Source organism: Salminus brasiliensis, chromosome 3, assembly GCF_030463535.1.
Source record: "Salminus brasiliensis chromosome 3, fSalBra1.hap2, whole genome shotgun sequence".
Classification (NCBI taxonomy): Eukaryota; Metazoa; Chordata; class Actinopteri; order Characiformes; family Bryconidae; genus Salminus; species Salminus brasiliensis.
This window is the reverse complement of record NC_132880.1, coordinates 39,369,592-39,382,414: the sequence shown is the minus strand read 5'-3', so window position 1 is coordinate 39,382,414 and position 12,823 is coordinate 39,369,592. Positions and strand designations below refer to the sequence as shown.

The 12,823-nt window shown below is 41.9% G+C and overlaps 1 protein-coding gene across 2 annotated transcripts in view; it reads right to left on the bottom strand.

The window, feature by feature from the left end:
* Nucleotides 1-12,823, bottom strand: part of vps50 (VPS50 EARP/GARPII complex subunit) — a 169,693-nt gene that overhangs the window by 112,674 nt on the left and 44,196 nt on the right. For both annotated transcript variants that reach the window (XM_072676101.1, XM_072676102.1), the window contains exons 6-9: nt 10,289-10,359; nt 10,084-10,201; nt 9,950-9,985; nt 8,421-8,503 (exon numbers count right to left, since the gene is read on the bottom strand). In XM_072676101.1, the coding sequence (XP_072532202.1) occupies nt 8,421-8,503; nt 9,950-9,985; nt 10,084-10,201; nt 10,289-10,359 (308 nt within the window). The remainder of the gene's footprint in view (nt 1-8,420; nt 8,504-9,949; nt 9,986-10,083; nt 10,202-10,288; nt 10,360-12,823) is intronic.

Sequence of the window (12,823 nt, the reverse complement as noted above, 5' to 3'; positions counted from 1 at the left end):
AGTTTGCTACATTGAGAAGCAGGAGACGCACTACTGGTCTAAGGGTATCTGAAGAAGCATGCGGTGGCATCATGATGGAGGATGAACAGCTCTATGAATAGTTACCACAGTGAAAAAGCACTAATAGGTTTGCTATGTCCACAGGGACTACACAGTTCCTCACCACATGTGGCTCAACTTGGCCTATCAGTCTGAGAACGACTGTTTTTTTTGTTTTGTTTTTTTAAAGAGACAATGCCCACAGGCACCATTCGGACAATAGATACAACAACCCTGCATGTGTGCAACAGAGCACAAAGCTTCAGCAAATATTTCGTTGCTGGCCAAGTGTCACAGTCAGTTAAGAGGCAAGTGTCTCATTTTGCAAACAAACTTGTTTTAATAAGAGCAGCAGATTTCCATGCACTGAGCTGGAATCATTAGAAAAACTGTATTGTATTGACATTGTATGAAATTTTAAATAAAAAGAACTCCTCAACCAGGGAGAAGCAAGGGAGGAACCTTCAAGGCCTCACCTCTGAGAGAAGAGCAGGAGAGAAAGCTTGTTAAACTCACTCCTGATGGAAAAGTGAGAGAGGAGCCTACTTCTATTGCTTCCTGAGAGAGAGCGAGATTAGAACTTCACTCTTTAAAAAGGAGCAAAAAAGGAGTCCTTGTTGCCACACTCATGAAAAAGGAGCCTGGCAGGAATCTCATCAGCTTTACTCCCGAGAGAGAACCCTCCTCAGCCTCACTCCTGAGAGAGGAGCAAGCCAGGAACTTCATCAGCCCTACTCTTGACAGAGAGAGACAAGGCAGGAACCTCATCAGCCACACTTTTGAGAGAGGAGTAAGATGGGAACCTTGTCAGCTTCAGTCCTAAGAAAAGAGCAGGACAGGAACCCTTAGGAACCCGAGAGAAGCGAGGCAAAAACCTAAGCAGTCTCACTTCAGAGAGAGGAGCAGGCCAGGAGTCTCATCAGCCTCAATCCAGAGACAGGAGCAAGCCAGGAGTCTCATCAGCCTCAATCCAGAGACAGGAGCAAGCCAGGAGTCTCATCAGCCTCAATCCAGAGACAGGAGCAAGCCAGGAGCCTCATCAGCCTCAATCCAGAGACAGGAGCAAGCAAGGAGCCTCATCAGCCTCCAGCCAGAGACAGGAGCAAGCAAGGAGCCTCATCAGCCTCCAGCCAGAGAGAAGATCAAGACAGTACCCTCTCCTCAGCCTCACTCTTTTATAAATAAATAAATAAATGGGGAGAGAAAGAAGGAACCTCCAAAGGGAATGAGAAGGAACCTTCATCAGCCCTCTGTTCTCCACTAGAAGCAAGAGATGAGCCTAACAATTCATCTTATCTTTTTGCCTGAACTCTGAAGTCATTAAAGATAATCACATTTTATTTTATTTTATTTTTTTATTTTATTTTATATTATAAGACACTCATGATGTGAAGCCAAGCCCCTGGTGTCTGGTTCCGTCCCATTATAATGCAATCTCACTCCCTTAAGTGGCATAAGCTCTTCCCCTGGAAAAATAAGAAAAGAAAAGGGGATTAAAAAAAAAATAAAACACACACCACACTGGTGGAAGCCCAACATTACACTAAACTCAACTGCTACTTCAGCTTAACTCCTATCGTGAGTGCTTGGGGCTCCACCCAAGCCTTCTAGCAGGCGACATGTAAATCACATTTTAATGAGTTTTCACAACAGGACCCCAAACACTAAGCTCAAGCGCAGTTTCATTATTCCTGTGCCCACAGCCATGTGAACAGAAGAAGAGTGAGACTGAAAAAGCCACGGGTTCCTTCTTTCATTTGTCCCAGCAGAACCAAAAAGAGTATGCTTTTGATTAATTTATATCTGCATGTTATTGCTAATGCATGTGCTGCCTTAAGAGACCTCCAGGGGGGGTTACAACAGAATGAAGGGTGGTGCATCGGTGAGCACCATGTGGTTTTTCAGGGTACTGGGCAGTGAAGCCGCTAATCTGGCCCTTCTCCCAGCTTAGGTCAGTCAGTAATTAACTGCTCTGTCCGGCACCTAAATGCACAGATAACCCAAGTCTCCATTACTGCCAGAGATGAGAGCTGAAAGATAAAGTGACTCACTTAAAAGCTGAAAAGGAAGCAATTACAAAAAGAAGAACAGTGCTGATATTCAAAACAGGTTTATCTCAGAGTCCAGGCCTCTGCAAATGGAACTAGCAGTGAAGAGGGAGCTTCTGGTCATGTGAATCAGAAATTATGACTCTTGAGGTGAGCGTGCCAAGGATGGAAATAGAATGGAGGATGGGGCATGCAGGAAAACGCAGAGCACAGTTCATATTCGCCATCTAGTCTTTAGCGTTTTTGCAAAGAGCAGTTGGGTTTAAATGGTATTCTGAAGAGGTAAGCATAGACCTGTAGAGAAACGGGAGTAAGGAACTGTTTTAAGACATGAGGAGCTCTGACTTCCTGGCGGTTGTTTAGTATTTTTACAACCAGAACCGCTCTCAGGTGGAATACAGCCTCAGGCATTCCAGCAGTCGTTTCACAGGCACTCTGCTTTACTGGCAGTGCTCTAACTGAGGGGAACAGTCAGGAACAGATGTAGGAGACTCCCTATTGAATGGTTCGGGCCATGTGCTGGTGCGGCGATTTTGTGCATTAGGCGACAGTTTTCATTGCAGATCCATGGCTTTGAGAAAAGTGTGTTAAGACCACCTCAAACCTCAAAAAGCCAGCTTCAAAATCATGTCCACTGACCTGTTAAAGAGTGATTTGTGTCTCCATCATTGCCACTCCAGGCTTGGCACATTGCTAACTGCACTACGTAAGGCTGGAGATACACCTGCTGTTAACTATATTAGTCTGCAATTACCCACATCTGTATGACGTGTCCTTGCCACTGCACATTGAAAAAAGTGCTTGTCAGAACAGCTGGCGAGAGATCACTTGGACGAATAGCAGAGTGATCACCTTACTGACTTGTGTTTAGTAGTGTCTAAACTTAGAGGTATCTTTGAATTATTAGTCTATTCTAACTAGCTGAGGTTCTTCTTGGGTAAATAGCAAAGCACTTTTGTAAGTCGCTCTGGATAAGAGCGTCTGCTAAATGCCTTAAATGTAAATGTAAATCATTATCATGTAAATGTATATCATTAAATCATTAAATCATTAAATTATTATTATTATTATTATTAAAGATGAAGTAGAAACCTGGTCAGAGTTTCCTGGTCTGCCCCCTAGTGGAAGCCTCCACTTGAGTAACACACATAGCACAAATGTACATGAACGCAAGGCCAAAAAGCAAGTCTTGCTTTAGCTTTAAGCCAGAAACACTCAGCGTAAGTACGTAAAGGCCAATGGCAGCACCCAGCCAGCGCTGCACAAACACACAGATCTGCTATACAAACTCAACATGTGTTCTTATATTACTGTGGCAGTTAAAGGCTCTCAATAAAGAGAGGGACTAATCAATGTTGACAGCGGAGTTGAAAAGCATGCCATTATGACATATTTTGAATGCAGCTAGACATAAAACCCAGTCTGCATAGCTAGACTGCATGTGCATTTGCGTGAAGTATGTTTTGGGCCTTGCACTGCACAAGCAGGATATTTCGTGTGAAATCTTACTGCGTTACCTCACTGCAACAGTGCACATGTTTCCTCCACTTTCAGTGACGGTTCTGTATTTCTCAGCTTGTCCAGAAATGCATGTCTACAATGCATGTCTGTTTAGGTGGGCAAAGTGATACAAAACACCACCTACACTAAAGTCTTTTAAAACTGATAAACATAATTTACTCAAAATATTTCAAACTTATGCTTTAATTTAGTTTGATATGCAAAGGTAGTTTCTTTAATATTTTAAGCTCATTTTTAATTTTTTATATTTTCATATTTTATATTGCTTTTGTTGCACTACTTATTTTGATCTCCAGTGTCGACCACACAAGGATGGGTTCCCTTTCTGAGTCTTGGTTCCTCACATGGTTCCTTTCTTGTTTTGCTTTGCGACTTTGTCCTCTAGCGAACAACGATCTAAAAAATCGACTTCGGTCCCTTGTTATGATCATTTTCATAACTCACTCTTTAAACCGAACTCACTTTTTTATGAACTAAACTTAAAGGCCAGCGACACAATCCTGCTCTTCTGCTTGCAGCAAGTCACTGCCTAGCCTCTGAGAAGTTGGCTCCTGCCCAAAGTAGAGGATAAGCGCTTTTAAAGGCTCGGCTTAATCCCTCTGCAACAGACATAGCCACTGTCCACTCCACACTATGGCACTCTATGGCAACCCTCCACACCAATCACCTCTGCATCATCTCTATCAATATCTTACAGAAGAGTGATTCACTGCACACAACTGCACATCTAATCACTTCCTCCTGCAAGGAAGGGGACAGGTAAATTGCAGGACTATTAACATTATTCAACCATGATTCAGTCCAAAGGGCTTTTATTAAATGGAGCTGTGGCTGCCGAACAGACCTCTGCTCCCCAGAAGCGGAGCTGTGAATTGTAAAGCAGGAACAGCAGGAAGACACTGAATGCTGATTTGGATGGCAGCAGCCCAAGCCAGTGGCATTTGGTCTTAACAAGCAGAGCAGGAGGATGCCCAGCGGGCAGACACAGGCGGGTGAAACTATGTCGCAGCAGTCCCACTGCAGCAGGACTTGGAGTGAAAATCCTTTAAAATGTTCAGAGGTCTAGGTTCAACACAAAGCACTCCCTGTGCAGCTTCCTGAGCACTTTGGGCAGCTGTTCACAAACAGGCTAAATCACTCTCCTTCACTACAGATGGTGATTTTTACTCACTGGAGCACTTGTACTCACTAGACACAAGCAGAGAGAAGTCGTCTAGCCATTCATTCATAACAGCACACACAACAGGGTGATCAATAAATGCGGCAGCATACTTCAATAAAAACAACATGATCCACTAGACTAAGGTGCTGCATCTGTGGCTCGAGGATCGCAGGTTCAAATCCTGGGTGGCAGCCTGCAATCAGAAGCTGGAGCCTGAGAAAATACAATTGGCCTTGGTCTCTCTCTCTCTCTCCTCTCTCTCTCTCTCTCTCTCTCTCTCTCTCTCTCTCTCTCTCTCTCTCTCTCTCTCTCTCTCTCTCTCTCTCTCTCTCTCTCTCTCTCTCTCTCTCTCTCTCTCTCTCTCTCTCTCTCTCTCTCTCTCTCTCTCTCTCTCTCGGCACGGGTAATGATATTACATGAGAACAAGATGCTTGAGAGGCTGGTTGTGCATGTGTTGGAGGAATCATCTGTCCGTCCTTACCCTCCAAGTGTCATGTCAAATTACATTAGTACTAACAAGTAGGTTGGGTAATTGGCTTTTGAAAATTAGGTAAAAATAACACAAAAAAACAAATACATCAATAAAAATAAATAAATAACATTTTGAAACAAAATTATACTTTTTTGACCAAAACAGTGCAGTGGTCTGAGTTTGTAGAGTGTGATATGGCCAGAATGTCCCCTAACTAGTATTGGTCCTAATCAATACCGGTTAATAACTATGATTGGTCCTCATTACCACAGTCTTTGATCTGAAGCCTCCACTGCCTGTGAGTGGTCCTATTCACTATATATTGTATGTTCAGAGACCGTCCCCTGACTGCCACATGTCTAAATCAGAGAGTCACTGCAAAATCATTGTACTGAAAAACATGCAGTCATTTTTTTAGTACACGTAAGACAGGAGAAAAAACTTTTTTCCCACCATTTTCACAGGCTCAAAAATAATTGGCATAGACAACTGACTTACAAGCAGTTTACATATAAAGATTATTTTCAATACTCAAAACATTTACAATCCCAGACTGCCTGAAGTCTGGAAAGAATGCGCATCGCCAAATGCTGAATTTTCTGTTGAGATTCTTTGCCAGGACAGGCCGCATTCAGTTTGCTTGTGACACATATTTGCCCCCAAAGTCACTTGGGTTGCTTTTGCAGTATGTTTTGGGTCATTGTCCATATGTGCTGTGAGAAACCATCCTATCAGTCTTGCAGCATTTGGCTTAATCTGACCAGTATCAGCACAGCTGTGCATGCCCATGCCATAATAGTGCCTCTATTGTGTTTGACAGATGAGCATTTTGGATAATTTCAAAATCAGTCTAATCTGACTCTTGTTCTTGAGTGCCTCCAGTGTTTTGCATATTGAAGTAAACCCTCTGCATTTACATGTATTATGTTAGTAGATAATGATATGTCTATCTTAGAAATAACATCATCAATAACAATTTTGTTCATTCAGTGTTGTTGAGCTCACCAGTGCATTACAGTTTCTGCTATTTCTCCTATAAGTTTGTTTTATTTGTTCAGTCTAATGATGGCCTTCTTCACTCGCACCGTCACCTCTTCAGACTACATATTAAGAGTCCTCATTAACACCTACCCAATGTGAATTCAACACCTGGAATCAGATCTAAACCTTCTATTTCCTTAATCCGTCATGAAATAACTGGGCCAAACCTGGTCAGTAAACTGCTCACCAGTCTATGGTCCAATTACTTTTGAGCCTGTAAAAATGGATGTAATTCCATTGGTTAATGAAATTCTGTGGAGTCAAGTCAAGAATACAAAAAACAACAAAAAGCAAACATCCCTCACCAGCATGCTGTATGATTAATGCTAATTATCCATTTAAAAACAGGGGGGAAAAAATAATTTACAAAAATATAAAAATAAATAAATAAATAAATAAATAAATAAATAAATAAACACACACACACACACACACACACACACACACACACACACACACACACACACACACACACACACATACATGCTACACTCACTGACGCAAGGCTGCTCTCATAAGAGCTTGCCAACTACGTCAGTGCAGCATCTGAAAAACTGCTCCATGCCAAGACTAAAAGCCCTCTGACGATCGCTGGCCATCAGCACAACAGAAACGAACATATAAGAACACATTGTGCCCCATTTCACGGTCAGTAAATGAGACAGTGCTGTAATTATGGAAGAGTGCCATAATCAGCTCTGTATTGTCTCTCACTCCCATTCAAAACCATCAGCATCTTTATCACGGCATTCAGTCTGCTCAAATGTTCTTGCAGAAGACCTCATTATTTCTGCAGTGGCTGTGACAACTCCTGCTGCTGAGAAGTTCTTCAGCTAGTCAGAAGTGATTGTCACAACAACAAGAAAGAAAAACACTAAAAATACCTGTTAGAAGCTTTTTCTCAGACACTGACTGTGATCCTGCTGGCTTAAGAAAGTCTACAGCCTACATATTTTGAGAGTCTTCCAAAGGACTGAGAAAGACAGAATGACCCACAGGTCATCCAACGCGAGTCGTCTGCTCAAAGTCTCCCTTTTAAGGAGGACTGAGCATCTTAGCAGGTTTCAGCAACTGGCTGAGTCTCACACCAACATGTATTTTCCTGCTCTGAGAGGCAGTGCTGGAACTTGATAAGACAGCAGTAAGCTAAAAAAAAGTGAAAATGGCAAGCTAAACACCGGTCACAGGAAAAACGGAGAGAGTGATGTGGAGAAGATATAAAGAGAAATAGAGAAAGAGAGATGAGAGAGGAAAAAAAAAAAAAAAAAAATCAGAAAAGCAAAAGACCAAAGAGGTGAAAAAACAAGTGTCTGAATGTGTGAGTGAGTGAGTGAGTGAGAGAGAGAGTGAATATGTGTATGTGTGTCAGTGGTGTCCATTCAGATGGGTCAGGAGACAGCCCTTGGAGGAAATGTCCTAATGAAATAATGACCACCCATTAGTCCAGGCAGTGGGTTATTGATCAGTAAACAGCAGCTGAACCACCATCCTCACCAATGAGACAGCTCATTTAAAGAGGTACATCATGCACGTGTGTGTGTGTGTGTGTGTGTATGTATATCTCTCTCTCTTATTTTTAAGATTCTATTGGATGCGTTAATGCTATATATATATATATATATATATATATATATATATATAGAGAGAGAGAGAGAGAGAGAGAGAGAAAGAGAGAGAGAGAAACAGAACATTGAACTTCCTTGCATGCCCCCAAAGTCAACTTTATGAGGGTTTAAATAACCCCATAATCCACTGGCTAACCACTCCTTATCTCTATTGTAATGTAAAGAAATTCTGACACACCCCGCTTGGAGTGTTAGCCTGAATGGACAGAAAAAAGGGTTAATAAAGGTGGTTAATACGCTACATCAAACTCTTATTCAAAAGAGTGAAAACAATTAAATCAGGAGTTCCATGACTTGGCCCTTTGCAAAAGCAATACTACTGCATTTTTTTCCTGAGCACCATAAAATGATAAAGCGCTGTGCTGTGAAGAACTTTGCGAAGTACCAGTATTTGTTGTGTTTTTTCTGCTGGAGAAGAGTAAAGGGAAAAGTCCTATTTTGGTGCAGGTACAAGCCAACTGTAATTCAAAGGGCTGCTATGCAGTCTTCAAGCCAAGCTGTACTCCACATACCTGATACAGCTGTAGTGCTTGAAAGTGCTGGCAGCCTTCTGGCATTCCAAACACAACTGGATCGCACCTGGATAGTCCTCCTCCTGTCAGGGCCAAATTATCATCACATATTACTATATAATAAAGTAAGACCCTTTCATATACTTTATAAACAAGTGCCGCAAGCAGAGACAAATGCCACGACAACTTGTAGACTGGGACGACTTCATCTACCAGAATGTTGCCCTTACAAAGGTTAAGGTCAAAAGTTTACACACACTCATCATGAAGAAGGTGGTCATGGCAATATTGGAGTTTCAGTGATTTTTCCAAGTTTCAATCATCTACTTGATGGTTTGAGGTGATGCTGATGAATTGAGGTATGCAATGTACCAGTTCCACAGGCAGCAAAACAGGGCTTGATGCTACCAAAATCATGCTTAACAGTTGGACCAGTGTCCTCCAGACTGAATGCCTCACCTTCTCTTCTCCAAATATATCTCTGATCACTGTGGCCAAACTCAATCAAACTCAATCAAACTCAATCCATGTGGCCATAATTTTCCAGAAGGCTGTTTCTGTGTCCATGTGCTCAGCTGCAAATTTAAGACGAGCTTGAAGGAGTTTAACGTTGGAGGAGGGGCCTCTCAGTTCATGACTATGCAAAAACTGTTTGACTTTTTACAGAAACGCTGGGGATCCACCAGCTTCCAGTTCAAGGCTGGGTCTTGGAGGTCCTTGGGTTGTTCTTGACCATCCAAAGGGTGACCATTCGTCTTCAAGCCGTACGACTGTTTGACCTGATAATCGAGGAATCTGCAATTGTTTAGAACTGACTCCATGAGACATAGATGACCATCTTTCATAGATTCATTGTACTGCAAGTTGGTCAATCCAATCCACATCCTTTTTATTTGAGCCCAGAGAAGATACCAGCTGTAGTCAATCATGATCACTAGCAGAAGGTCTAGGCTTTGGTCTTGGCAAGTTAAAACAAATTTTGGATCTTTTAGCACCACTGAATTAGTGCATGTATATGCATGCCCCTATATGCATAATTGTGAGATTGTGCAGAATTCAGAAACCCCTTAAAAATGAAAACCTGTGCAGCAAATTCTTGTTTTTTTTGTACTAAAGACGTGTGCTGTACACTCATTCTGCCCCAGAAAAACATCCGAATATCAATAAAATCCCAATATTACCAGGACATTTGTGTACGCAGTCAGTGTATGTAAACATCAGACCATATCTGTATGCAGTTGTTCACATGCAGACCTTTGGTACTATAGCAGAGGCATGAAATAAGACAGCAAATACACATTCTGCTGGATTTGTGTAGACAAACACAGCTGGCATTTATCAGATTTCATATAACATTTTTAATAAAAGCAGAAAAGGGACATTTCTGCACTGAGCCTTCACAGATATTACAGCATAAAGCTCTCGAAATTGAGAAACTCAGGCACTAACTGCTTTAATTAAAACTATCCACAATCTGATGTGAAAGAACGGGATGTATTGTCAGCCATGAATGTGTGAGGAAAGCTTACCTCCAGCATCTCACTGAGTCTCACATCTGTTCTTTGCTGTGAGGAGAAAGAAAGAGGAAAGATGATTTCAGACTGAATTATGGGACCAAGACACTCCAAAGAACGCCACATTCAGTTATTAATTAATCGATTACCAGAGTCTTTATGGTCCTTAAAGATTTTAGCAACCCTGTCAACAGCTGCCTCCGTCTCTGGTTGGCCAGGAGCCCTAGACTAGCTTCAGTGAAGCCCTCTTTAGCAGAGCTCAGCTGCCTGGAACAAGAACAGTATGTGTTGTAATGAGCATAGATCTCAGTGGTTTTATTTAGTGATAATGGAGAGAAAGAAAGGGTCTCGGACCTCCTAGCGTTGGTGCAGATGACCGCGGCAAGCTGCAGGTTGGTCTGCAGGGAGGTAACTCTCTCCAGCTCCTGAAACACAACACCACAAACAGCTTAACCTGGATTTAATCAAGGTATAGATTCCTTGTACATAATGGAACAGGTAATACGATGTGACAGTTTCCTCAGCAGACTATTCATTAAAGCAGGCGAGAGGAGTTCTAAAAGCCTCACTCATGGGTGGCTGTGTCAGAAACCCTCGTCACTGATAAGTTCAAGACCTTATGGACAGAACATGCTGTTCCATTGTACAGCTCCAGCATGAGGAAAAACAGACACTGCGATGTATTATCCATCGTCCTTTTAGCAGGCCAAGCGCAGTGCCAGAGGTGTCCCCCGCCCCTTGAAGCCACCACAGGGAGCGAAAGCAGACCAGCAAAAGGCTTTGATTAAGGCAAAGAGCTCCGTTACTGAGAAAGACAGAACGAAGGACGAGGCGGTGCAGAAACATTCCCCTGAGCTCACACCACATCTCCTGAATTAACCGCTGGGTGGAAACTGAGGCTTCCCCCCTCCTCCTCAATCCACATTCCTTTGTTTGAAGTGCACAGCTGTCACAGCCTGAGGTGAACACACACTGAGTGACCCAGTGTTACGGCAAAGCACACTGGCCGCAGCCTTTAGCATAGAGGCAGCCTTTAGTGGCAGAACATCATCCCACTGTCACGCTAAAGATAATTATTTGGCAAGAGAATACGAGGTGGAAAAAATCGATTCCACAGAGAAAACACATTCAAAGCCTCTTTATACCCAACATCACAAGGAGAAGCACTGAGCTGTTGGAAGATAGCATCGGTTATCGCTGGTATTTGTAAAAACCCTGAAAGGCTTCTGATGAAAGAGGGTATTCAGCAAAAACTGAGAGTACAGGGCAATCTGGAGAATATACAGTAGGCTTCAATAACAGTGAAATAAAAAGAGACGGTGAAAAAGGATCATGTTTTAGCTCTATTATGTTTTCGGCCTGAAATCAAAGACATGAGGGGAAAATAAAAAGGGTTTAATTACAGGACAACTTACAATCAGCCAACATTTAAGCAGGAGAAGACCAGATAAGTACTAAGTTACTGTGCTGTTCAGAGGACACAGCATCACAACTGCTCATTAATGACAGTGGATTCCCAGCAGTTTCACAAGAGGTCCATCACACCACCTGCTCATTTACTGTTTCTACCAAAACTAAGAGTTTACCCTGCCTTTGTTGGAGAAACTACCTCTACCGTCCAGGGAAGGCTTTCTACTAGATTCTGGAGCACTGCTGTAAAGATTTGACTACATTCACTGACAAAAGAATTAGTGTGATCACAATTCTGGATAACACCCCACCTCATCCCCCTAGATGGAGCATCACTGTCATTCATGAGAACACAGCTCCACAGCTCTAGCCCATGACAGGCATTCGGGATCATGTTTATCCACTCCAGAGAGTCCTGTTCAATTGGCAAAACTCCTCTACAGGGAGTAGACAAGCTGTGTGTGTGTGCATTTGGACATCTCTGTCAGCAATGAGCACACAGTCTCACAGGTCACTCTTGATGCACATACTCACAGTCAGGCCACCATCACATAAAATGCTAATTGTGATCTGTATGGATTAGGGATTATGACAAACATCAAAGAACTAGCTTTGAGATGAAGGATTTCAAAGCTTATTCATACTGAATAATGCAATAATCATTATCTCACAATGACCTAACTTTGCACAGCTCATCAGATTTAAAACAGAGCTTGAATGAGAAGAGATGATTATCATGAAGTAAAAGAAGTCAAGTAAGAGCAAACAGACTGCTTGTGTCTGTTTCTGTATTATACCAAACACGTCTGTTTATTTTATTAGAATTCATGACTCTGAGATCTTACCATTAATATGCATGAGTTTATTAACATGTAAATTTTGATGAGCACATGTGACCTCACATGTTTCACATGTGAGGTCACATGTGAAATAAATGGCCAAATCAACAACCTGGTACATTTTATCTAGGCCAGTAAAGAACACTCAACAATGCTTCTCCAGAAAAGCCTATCCATTACTATCCACTGCCGACCAGAGGAGAATAGGTTCCCCTTATTTATGCTGATTTATGCTTCTGCATCACATCAACGCAGAGTCTACACCATAGCCTGTGAAGTGGCCTTTGCCATTGTGAGCATTTATATGCTAGTCTGGCGATGGGGCTTCTATGCCACTGTGGGGTGACTTCTCTGGCATTTTACGATAACGATGGCAGCTGAGCAGATTATAGTGGAGTTGGTGCAATGGTACTGATTTGCACTAGTGCATTAGCTTATTACTACATAATTTCTATTATGTAAGATAATTCTGGCAGAAACTCCACTGCCTACATTCCAACACTGTAAATAATATCTACTTTACAAATCTGCTTGACTTCAACAAAAATATTATTAATATAATAATAAATATAACTTTTATTATTAAATTAAATATTTAATAAAATAAGTATTATTTATATTTAAATAAAAAAAAAAGCTT